Source organism: Bombina bombina, chromosome 7, assembly GCF_027579735.1.
Source record: "Bombina bombina isolate aBomBom1 chromosome 7, aBomBom1.pri, whole genome shotgun sequence".
NCBI lineage: Eukaryota > Metazoa > Chordata > Amphibia > Anura > Bombinatoridae > Bombina > Bombina bombina.
The window spans coordinates 427336965-427349068 of record NC_069505.1 but is presented as its reverse complement, the minus strand read 5'-3'; the positions used below and the strand labels follow the sequence as shown (position 1 = coordinate 427349068).

Sequence of the window (12104 nt, the reverse complement as noted above, 5' to 3'; positions counted from 1 at the left end):
ATAAATAAATTTGAATAAAACCCCAGACCCTGTTCCTGAAACAGAACTGGTATAATTAACCCTGAAAGCTCTAGATCTGAAACACACTTCAGAAAGGCCTGAGCCTTCACTGAGTTTGCTGGAACACGTAAGAGAAAAAATCTTCTCACAGAAGGTCTTACTCTGAATCCTATTCGATACCCTGGAGAGACAATGCTCTGAATCCATTTATTTTGGACAGAATCTACCCAAATGTTTTGGAAAAATTTTAATCTGCCCCCCACCAGCTGAGCTGGAATAAGGGCCGCATCTTCATGCAAACTTGGGGGCTGGCTTTGGTTTCTTAAAAGGCTTGAATTTATTCCAACTTGAAGAGGGTTTCCAATTGGAACCAGATTCTTTGTGGGGAAGGATTGGCTTTATGTTCCTTATTCTGTCAAAAACGATTAGAAGTCTTAGATTTACCCTTAGGTAAACAAAAAACTCCCTTCCCCCCAGTAACAGTTGAAATAATTGAATCCAGCTGAGAACCAAATAAATTGTTACCTTTGAAAGAAAGATTTTTTCCCCAAAACTCCAATCTAATTGCTGGCAAGGGATACAACTTTTTAAACCTAGCAGAAGGAATAAAATAAACCAAGAAGGAGTAACACAGGAGATTTATAAACAGAATATATACATTTACTAGTTTTAATATCAAGAGGACTAGTTTCCTCAATATCCAAAGTAATCAACACCTCTTTTAACAAGGAACGAATATACTCCATCTTAAAGAGATAAGTAAATTTGTCAGTGTCAATCTCTGAGGTAGGATCTTCTGAATCAGATCCTCATCAGAGGAGGATAAATCAGTATGTTGTCGGTCATTTGAAATTTCATCAACTTTATGAGAAGTTTTAAAAGACATTTTACGTCTATTAGAAGGCGGAATAGCAGACAAAGCCTTCTGAATCGCATCAGCAATAAAATCTTTTATATACACAGGGATATCATGTACATTAGATGTTGAAGGAACAACAATATAAAAGTTTATCATGACAACTGTTACATACTACCGCTGGAGATATAATCTCTACTAATTTACAACAGATACACTTATCTTTGGTAGAACTGTTATCAGGCAGCAGGAATCCAACAAAATTGAGACATCTTGCAAATGTAAGAGAAAAAACAACATATAAGGCAAAATTATCAATTTCCTTATATGGCAGTTTCAGGAATGGGAAAAAAAATCCAAACAGCATAGCCCTCTGAGCATAGAGAAAGGCAAAAGGATTTTTTGGCGCTAACAACATCCGGAAATGACGAAACTCGCGTCATGGCAGACGCAACCTTGTGCAAGGAACCTGGCATCAACTAAGACGCCGGAAATGGTGAACTTGCGTCAACGAACGTACCTTCGCGCCAAAAAAAATTCTCGCACCTAGAATGATGCAATAAATAATAGCATTTTGCGGCCTCGCGAGCCTAATTTTGCCTGCGAAAATTAAAGAAAACAGTCAATTTTGAAGAAAAGACTATACCCCAGGTAAGAAAAAATAACTTCCTAAATACTTTTTCCCCAATTTTTAAACTGATAGTCTGCAAAAGGAAATATACATAAACCTGACTCATGGCAAATATAAGTACAATATATATATTTAGAACTTTACATTAATACATAAAGTGCCAAACCATAGCTGAGTGTCTTTAAGAAATGAAAACATACTTACCGAAAGACACCCATCCACATAGAGCAGATAACGGTTTCAGTATTGGTTTAGCTATCAGTAGAGGTAATGGAATATGAGAGTATATCGTCGATCTGAAAAGGGAGGTAGGAGATGAATCTCTATGACTGATAACAGAGAACCTATAAAAAGATTTCCCGCAAGGAAAACCATAGAATTCAATAGGTGATACTCCCTTCACATCCCTCTGACAATTCACTGTACTCAGGAATTGGGCTTCAAAAATGCGGAGAAGCGCATATCACAGAAGAAAATCAAGCAAAAACTTACTTCACCACCTCCATAGGAGGCAAAGTTCGTAAAAACTGAATTGTGGGTGTGGTGAAGGGTGTATGTATAGGCATTTTGAGGTTTGGGAAACTTTGCCCATCCTGGTAGGATTGTATATCCCATACATCATGGACTCTTACCAATTACATGAAAGAAATATTTAAGCTACAGGTGTAGCAATACTATAATTATAATGGACTACTGTCTTAAATATATCAAAAATATTTTCTATATAATAAACTACAGATATAGCCACACTATTTGGCCAAACTACTGTCCTAAATAAATACAAAATTTATTCTCTAACCTAACACCCCCTAACCTAACACCCCCCTTAAATTAACCCAAATTACCTAAACTAATACATTCTAAAGTTACAAAAAAAAACTAAGTTTACAAAAAATAAAAAAGGCTAACATTACAGAAAATAAAAAAAATCAAATTACCAAATTTAACCTAATCCCTATGAAAATAAAAAGCCCCCCCCCCCAATAAAAACACCCCCTACTATAAGAATAAACTACCAGTAGCCCTTAAAAGGGCTTTTTGCAGGGCATTGCCCCAAGATATTCAGATCTTTTACAAAAAAAAAAAAAAGCAACCCCAAAAGAACCTAACACTAAAAACCTAAACTACACATTGCCCTGAAAAGGGCATTTAGCTCTTTTACTGCCCATCCCTAATCAAAATAAAACAACCCCCCCCCCAAAAAATTTTTTTTTTTTTTTAAAACAAACCTAAGTCTAACCCCCAGGTTGCTACTAACCGTTCCTGAAGTCCGGCGGAGAAGGTCCTGTTCAAGGCGGTGAAGTCTTCTTCCAGGAACATCCTGCCCTTTGCCTGACTTTTTTTTTCTTCTAACACCTGAGACATCATATCTTTGAGCCCATATAACTGTTTTGTGCAATAAATTTGAATAATGAATTAAAAGTGTTATTATGAGTGTAACTGTACTTTGTCATTTAGTTTTGATCTGTTTGTGACACTTTTTGTCTCACAAAACAGTTCACCAGAGCTCTGAGGATACGCTAACCTGACGAGTTAACTTGTATTAATTAGGTTTATTGCGATATGGGGATTTTGCGGTTTAGAGGTTAAATAGGGTAATTAGTTGTATTCCGATGTGGGTGGTTGATGGTTAAGTGATTAAGGGGTTAATTACTTTATTATTTAGCGATGTGGGGATTTGCGGTGCATGGGTTAATACTTTGTGTAGGATTTTTTTTTTTTAAAAAACATAATTTATGTAAGAACTTACCTGATAAATTCATTTCTTTCATATTAGCAAGAGTCCATGAGCTAGTGACGTATGGGATATACATTCCTACCAGGAGGGGCAAAGTTTCCCAAACCTTAAAATGCCTATAAATACACCCCTCACCACACCCACAATTCAGTTTAACGAATAGCCAAGAAGTGGGGTGATAAGAAATAAGTGCGAAAGCATATAAAATAAGGAATTGGAATAATTGTGCTTTATACTAAAAAATCAAAACCACCACAAAAAAGGGCGGGCCTCATGGACTCTTGCTAATATGAAAGAAATGAATTTATCAGGTAAGTTCTTACATAAATTATGTTTTCTTTCATGTAATTAGCAAGAGTCCATGAGCTAGTGACGTATGGGATAATGGATTACCCAAGATGTGGATCTTTCCACACAAGAGTCACTAGAGAGGGAGGGATAAAATAAAGACAGCCAATTCCTGCTGAAAATAATCCACACCCAGAATAAAATTCAATGAAAAAACATAAGCAGAAGATTCAAACTGAAACCACTGCCTGAAGTACGTTTCTACCAAAAACTGCTTCAGAAGAAGAAAACACATAAAAAAATGGTAGGATTTAGTAAAAGTATGCAAAGAGGACCAAGTTGCTGTTTTGCAAATCTGACCAACCGAAGCTTCATTCTTAAATGCCCAGGAAGTAGAAACTGACCTAGTAGAATGAGCTGTAATCCTTTGAGGCGGAGTGTTACCCGACTCAACATAGGCATGATGAAATAAAGATTTCAACCAAGATGCCAAAAGAAATGGCAGAAGCTTTCTGGTCTTTTCTAGAACCGGAAAAGATGACAAATAGACTAGAAGTCTTTCGGAAAGACTTAGTAGCTTCAACATAATATTAGAAAGCTCTAACAGCATCCAAAGAATGCAATGATTTCTCCTTAGAATTCATAGGATTAGGACATAATGAAGGAACCACAATTTCTCTACTAATGTTGTTAGAATTCACAACCTTAGGTAAAAAAATCAAAAGAAGTTTGCAGCACCGCCTTATCCTGATGCAAAATCAGAAAAGGAGACTCACAAAAAAGAGTAGATAATTCAGAGACTCTTCTGGCAGAAGAGATGGCCAAAAGAAACAAAACTTTCCAAGAAAGTTATATAACGACCAAAGAATGCATGGGTTCAAAAGGAGGAGCTTGAAGAGCCCCCAGAACCAAATTCAAACTCCAAGGAGGAGAAATTGACTTAATGACAAATTTTATATGAACCAAAGGTTGTACAAAACAATGAATATCAGGAAGATTAGCAATCCTTCTGTGAAAAAGAACAGAAAAAGCAGAGATTTGTCTTACAAGAAACTTGCGGACAAACCTTTATCTAAACCATCCTGAAGAAATATAAGTCTTCCAGACTCTATAATATATCTCTCTAGATACAGATTTACGAGCCTGTCACATAGTATCAATCACAGAGTCAGAGAAACCTCTTTGACCAAGAATCAAGCGTTCAAACTCCATACCTTAAAATTAAGGTTTTGAGATCCTATGGAAAAAAGAACATTGAGACAGAAAGACTGGTCTTAACGGAAGAGTCCACAGCCGGCAAGAGGCCATCCGGACAAGATCCGCATACCAAAACCTGTGAGGCCATGCTGGAGCTACCAGCAGGACAAACGAGCATTCCTTTAGAATATTGGAGAATACCCTTGGAAGAAGAACTAGAGGCGGAAAGATATAGGCAGGATGACACTTGAAAATGCATCCACTGCCTCCGCCCGAGGATCCCGGGATCCGGACAGATACCAGGGAAGTTTCTTGTTTAGATGAGAAGCCATCAGATCTATTTCTGGGAGTTCCCACATTTGAACAATCTGAGGAAATACTTCTGGGTGAAGACCATTCGCCCAGGTGCAACGTTTGGCGACTGAGATAATCCGCTTTCCAATTGTCCATACCTGGGATATGAACCGCAGAGATTAGACAGGAGCTGGATTCCGCCCAAACCAAAATTCGAGATACTTCATAGCCAGAGGACTGTGAGTCCCTCCTTGATGATTGATGTATGCCACAGTTGTGACATTGTCTATCTGAAAACAAATGAACAACTCTCTCTTCAGAAGAGGCCAAGACTGAAGAGCTCTGAAAATTGCACGGAGTTCCAAAATATTGATCGGAAATCTCACCTCCTGAGATTCCCAAACCCCTTGTGCCGTCAGATACCCCCACACAGCTCCCCAACCTGTAAGACTTGCATCTGTTGAGATTATAGTCCAGGTCGGAAGAACAAGAAGCCCCCTGAACTAAACGATGGTGATCTGTCCACCATGTCAGAGAGTGTCGTATAATCGGTTTAAAGATATTAATTGAGATATCTTTGAGTAATCCCTGCACCATTGGTTCAGCATACAGAGCTGAAGAGGTCGCATGTGAAAATGAGCAAAGGAGATCGCATCGATGCGGCAGTCCTAAGACCTAAAATTTCCATGCATAAGGCTACCAAAGGGAATGATTGTGACTGAAGGTTTTGACAAGCTGATATCAATGTTAAACTTCTCTTGTCTGACAAGGACAGAGTCATAGACACTGAATCTATCTAGAAACCTAAAAAGGTTACCCTTGTCTGAGGAATCAATGAACTGATTGGTAAATTGATCCTCCAACCATGAACTTGAAGAAACAACACAAGTCGATTCGTATGAGATTCTTCGAAAAATGAGAAGACTGAGCAAGTACCCAGATATTGTCCAATAAGGAAATACCAAAACCCTGTTCTCTGATTACAGAAAGAAGGGCACCGAGAACCAAAAAAATTCTTGGAACTGAGGCTAGGCCAAACGGTAGAGCCACAAAACTGGTAATGCTTGTCTAAAAAGAGAATCTCAGACACTAAAAGTGATCTGGATGAATCGGAATATGCAGATACACATCCTGTAAATCTATTGTAGACATATAATGCCCTTGCTAAACAAAGGCAGGATAGTCCTACAGTAACCATCTTGAATGTTGGTATCCTTACATAACGATTCAATATTGATAGATCCGGAACTGGTCTGAAGGAATTGACCTTCTTTGGTACAATGAAGAGATAAAATAAAACCCCAGCCCCTGTTCCAGAACTGGAACTGGCATAATTACTCCAGCCAACTCTAGATCTGAAACACATTTCAGAAATGCTGAGCCTTTGCTGTGTTAACTGGGACACGGGAAAGAAAAAAAAATCTCTTAGCAGGAGGCCTTAACTGAAGCCAATTCTGTACCTTTCTGAAACAATGTTCTGAAACCAGAGATTGAGAACGGAATTGATCCAAATATCTTTGAAGAAAACATAATCTGCCCCATACCAGCTGAGCTGGAATAAGGTCCGCACCTTCATGGGTACTTAGGAGCTGGCTATAGGTTTTCTATAAGGCTTGGATATATTCCAAACTGAAAATAGTTTCCAAACTGATACCTTTCCTGAGGATGAAGGATCAGGCTTTTGTTCCTTATTATGAGGAAAGGAACGAAAATGATTATTAGACCTAAATTTACCTTAGATTTTTTATCCTTTGGTAAAAAAGTTCCCTTCCTTCCAGAAACAGTTGAGATAATAATTTATTACCCTGGAAAGAAAGGGAAAGCAAAGGTGACTTAGAAGACATATCAGCATTCCAAGTTTAATCCATAAAGCTTTTCTAGCTAAAATAGCTAGAGACATATACCTGACATCAACTCTAATGATATCAAAAGATGGTATCACCAACAAAATTATTAGCATGTTATAGAATAATAATAATGCTATAAAATTATGATCTGTTACTTGTTGCGCTAAAGCTTCTAACCAAAAAGTTGAGGCTGCAGCAACATCCGCTAAAAATTTAGCAGGTCTAAGAAGATTACCTGAACATAAGTAAGCTTTTCTTAGAAAGGATTCAATTTTCCTATCTAAAGGATCCTTAAATGAAGTACTATCTGCCGTAGGAATAGTAGCACATTTAGCAGGAGTAGAGACAGCCCCATAACCTTAGGGATTTTGTCCCCAAAAAAACTCTAATCTGTCAGATGGCACAGGATATAATTGCTTAAACGTTTGGAAGTAGTAAAAGAATTACCCAAATTATTCCATTCCCTGGAAATTACTTCAGAAATAGCATCAGGGAGATTAAACACTTCTGGAATAACTACAGGAGATTTAAAAACCTTATTTAAACGTTTAGATTTAGTATCAAGAGGACCAGAATCCTCTATTTCTAATGCAATTAATACTTCTTTAAATAAAGAACGAATAAATTCCATCTTGAACAAATACAAAGATTTATCAATATCAGAATGATGATGTTCATTTAAAAATTCATCTGAAAAAAGAGAAGTTTTAAAAGACTTTTATGTAAACTAGAAGGAGAAATAACAGACATAGCCTTCTTAAAGGATTTAAAAAAATAAAATCTCTTATGTTTATCAGGAACACTCTGAAAATTAGATGTTGACGGAACAGCAACAGGTAATGTAACAGTACTAAAGGAAATTTTATCTGCATTAATAAGTTTGTCATGACATGCAATACAAACAACAGCTGGAGAAACAGACACCAAAAATTATAGCAGATACACTTAGCTTGGTAGCTCCAGCACTAGACAGCGATTTTCCTGTAGTATCTTCTGACTCAGATGCAACGTGAGACATCTTGCAATATGTAAGAGAAAAAAACAACATATAAAGCAAAATTGATCAAATTCCTTAAATGACAGTTTCAGGAATGGGAAAAAATGCCAAAGAACAAGCTTCTAGCAACCAGAAGCAATGAAAAAATAAGACTTAAATAATGTGGAGACAAGCGACGCCCTTATGTTTTAGCGCCAAATAAGACGCCCACATTATTTGGCGCCAAAAATGACGCCACATCCGGAACGCCAACATTTTTGGCGCAAAATAACGTCAAAAAATGACGCAACTTCCGGCGACACGTATGACGCCGGAAACGGAAAAGAATTTTTGCGCCAAAAAAGTCCGCGCCAAGAATGACGCAATAAAATGAAGCATTTTCAGCCCCCGCGAGCCTAACAGCCCACAGGGAAAAAAGAGTCAAATTTTTGAAGGTAAGAAAAAATGATTAATTCAAATGCATTATCCCAAATATGAAACTGACTGTCTGAAAAATAAGGAAAGTTGAACATTCTGAGTCAAGGCAAATAAATGTTTGAATACATATATTTAGAACTTTATAAACAAAGTGCCCAACCATAGCTTAGAGTGTCACAGAAAATAAGATTTACTTACCCCAGGACACTCATCTACATGTTTGTAGAAAGCCAAACCAGTACTGAAACGAGAATCAGCAGAGGTAATGGTATATATAAGAGTATATCGTCGATCTGAAAAGGGAGGTAAGAGATGAATCTCTACGACCGATAACAGAGAACCTATGAAATAGACCCCGTAGAAGGAGATCACTGCATTCAAAATAGGCAATACTCTCCTCATATCCCTCTGACATTCACTGCACGCTGAGAGGAAAACCGGGCTCCAACTTGCTGCGGAGCGCATATCAACGTAGAATCTAGCACAAACTTACTTCACCACCTCCATCGGAGGCAAAGTTTGTAAAACTGAATTGTGGGTGTGGTGAGGGGTGTATTTATAGGCATTTTAAGGTTTGGGAAACTTTGCCCCTCCTGGTAGGAATGTATATCCCATACGTCACTAGCTCATGGACTCTTGCTAATTACATGAAAGAAAGTTATATTTCGTGCGTGCAGTGTTTTTTTTTCTCCTTTTTAATAGTTGATGCAGGCAGTTAGTCGCTGCTCTTGTAATGCTCCGTTTGCCTTCGCTGCATTCAGGTGAATTATTTTGTCCTCGCGCTGCCAACATTCCATTGAGGATGCGTGGGTAACTGCCTATGGACATTATAAACGCAATTATAGTATATATATATGTGTGTGTGTGTGTGTGTGTGTGTATTTATATATATAAACCGCTGAGCACACAGTAAATGGTGAGACCATTTGTGGCACAAATACATTTGGGGTGACATCTTCGTCTTGCCTGGTGTAGAAGAAGCATATGCGACTGCGTTTATAGGCCCTGAGGATAAAAGCATTGTGTTCATACCAAGACAACAAAGCACAGCTCCAAGAGGCAACAAGCACAGGAAGTTTCCAAGAGAGACCAGTACAGAAGGACCTACACTTCCTTCTACTCCAAGAGGCAGTTGAATAACACAGATCATATCATCCAGGATTCACTAACCACCAGATACATCCTCCAATGCGGCAAACTTACCTCATACGATTGGGGTAATTTTTGGTAAGGGTATCTAATACATTCCTACTACACTTGGATTTACCACTCTGCTCTCTAATCAAAGACACACACACATATATATATATATATATATATATATATATATATATATATATATATATATATATATATATATATATATATATATATATATATATATATATATATATATACATACATACATATACATATACACACACACACACACATATATTGTTTTGTTTTTTTTCTCCAGAGACTCATACCATATACAATATTTAGGAATATCTATAAGCGCTGTTAACCCTCTGTTTCATATATATCTCTGTGTGTGTGTAAATATATATATATATATATATATATATATATATATATATATATATATATATATATATATATATATATATATATATATATATATATATATATATATATATATATATATCCCCTTAAGGACCAGCGACGTACCCTGTATGTCGCTGGCCTTTTTTTGGCACGTGATTGTTTTATAGCGCGGTCTTGCCACCAGCGTTTAGACTGCTCTATTCCACAAAGCCTGCTGGAGGGAGGGCATTAATAGCGTGTTCTTGCTAGACTTGTGCTATTATGTCCTGAAAAAACCCTTAACGACCAGTGACATACAGGGTACATTGTGGTCATTAAGGGGTTAAATATATATATATATATATATATATATATACATACACACATACATATATACATATATACACACACAAATACATTTTTAGACATATATACTGTATGTATGTATGTATCTTTATGTTAAAGCCCTTTGCCTGCCTTTTTTTTCCTAACACCTGAGACCTCATATCTTTGAGCCCTTATAACTTTTTTGTGCAATAAGAATAAATTAATCAGTGTTATTATGAGTGTAACTGTAATTGGTAATGTAGTTTTGATGTGTTTGTGACACTTTTTGTCTCACAAAACAGTTCACCAGAGCTCTGAGGATGTGCTAACCTGACGAGTATTAACTTGTATTGCGCTCAAGCAATTGCGTTTACTTTCAACTTGTAAAACGAGCAATAAACCTGACACATGCAAATAGACGCGATAAACCCCTTATCGCTTGCAAACGTTTAAGCTCCACTCGGAATCTGGCCCACAGTGTCTCAAAAGAGGGACACTTTAGAGTGTTTTATAGTGCACAATAGCTCTTTAAATGATTTATTTTAAATAATAGAACAAACTTTAATTATATAAAGTGACTGATTCATGCTCCGTTGTAAATCCCTGAAAAAGTATCCTGATGTTTAAAAGTTCCTCTGCAGTGGGATGTGATTGCTGATGAAATATCTTCCTTTTTATAAAGAGATGCTCATGTGATACTTTCTAGTCAGCTTTTTACTGTGCTGCATCACTTTCAAACTGATGTTTGGGTGTTATATAAGGAATATGGCATGTGAAAATAACAATGCATGTAATTCTATACCAACTAAAATTAAACTTATTAAAACTACACCTTTAGATACAGGCGCTGTGTGGTTTTATACTGAATACGTGTTCTGTTTATAATACAGCTGTCAATTACCTTCAGAAGAAATGTTTTTGGTTTAGGGCCACGTTTCTTTGGACCATAAATTTCTTGCTCCCTCTCTCTGTAAGAAAACAAATTAGAGTTATTGAGGTAGCAAGTGGTGCTATAGAGAAGGAATAAAATAAGTGGAAAACACTGCTGTGCCTAAAAAAAGAGGAACAAATAGGACCAGTCAAATCTACAAACCCCAAATGTGTAAAAATTGCACAGAATGAAACTCAGGAAGAGATATATATATATATATATATATATATATATATATATATATATATATATATATATATATATATATATATATATATATATATATATTTTCTATGGTCTTGTATTTGCATAGTATTAATTTAGAATGTTTTGCAATTCCCCATACATACATACACACACACACACACAGATACATAAAGACACATACACACAATATATATATATATATTTATATATTTGAGCTGCAACAACTAATCGTCATAATCGATAATAATCGATTATGAAAATAGTTGTCAACGAATCTCATAATCGATTAGTTGGTTTGCAATTAGTTGTTCTGTGCACAACACCAGCCGCTTCACTCCACTGAGCTCCTGCACATGGTATTGTGTTTTATGGTTATGTCCTTAGCCTAAAGGTCTACAGACGTATACTTCACTTTTTCCGGACAGTATAAGTTTACAACTACCCCTGGCTTATGTGCAACCCAGATATAATATGAGTCATCATTTGTATTGTTTATATACAATCAGGGGATTTGGAACTATGCTTTGCATGATATAGTGCCAAGCTTGTTATTTACACCTAGCCCCTAGATTGATGGGAGTTATTTAAATTGACGTGCACCATTATCTGTTTGCACAATTATTAGCGGATTGATTGCTATTGCTGATTATATGTACTGTATAAATAAATGTGTAAGGCTTTGTCCTGTTATTGATATATAGCGCTTTTGATTTTATTTTTATATATTTTTAATCAATATGTTCCAGTTTTATCCTTTATAAGTATATATGTTATTTTTAGAGAGGACAAGATATTTTCCGCTTACCTTATAGCTGGTTATTTACCATTGCATATAGATATTCAAGAT

General features: G+C 36.4%; 1 protein-coding gene across 1 annotated transcript in view; it reads right to left on the bottom strand.

Moving 5' to 3' along the window:
* The window catches only part of CBX6 (chromobox 6), a 60985-nt gene that overhangs the window by 31822 nt on the left and 17059 nt on the right, over nucleotides 1–12104 (bottom strand). The window contains exon 4 of the mRNA XM_053721304.1: nucleotides 11021–11087. Coding sequence (XP_053577279.1) covers nucleotides 11021–11087 — 67 coding nt within the window. The remainder of the gene's footprint in view (nucleotides 1–11020; nucleotides 11088–12104) is intronic.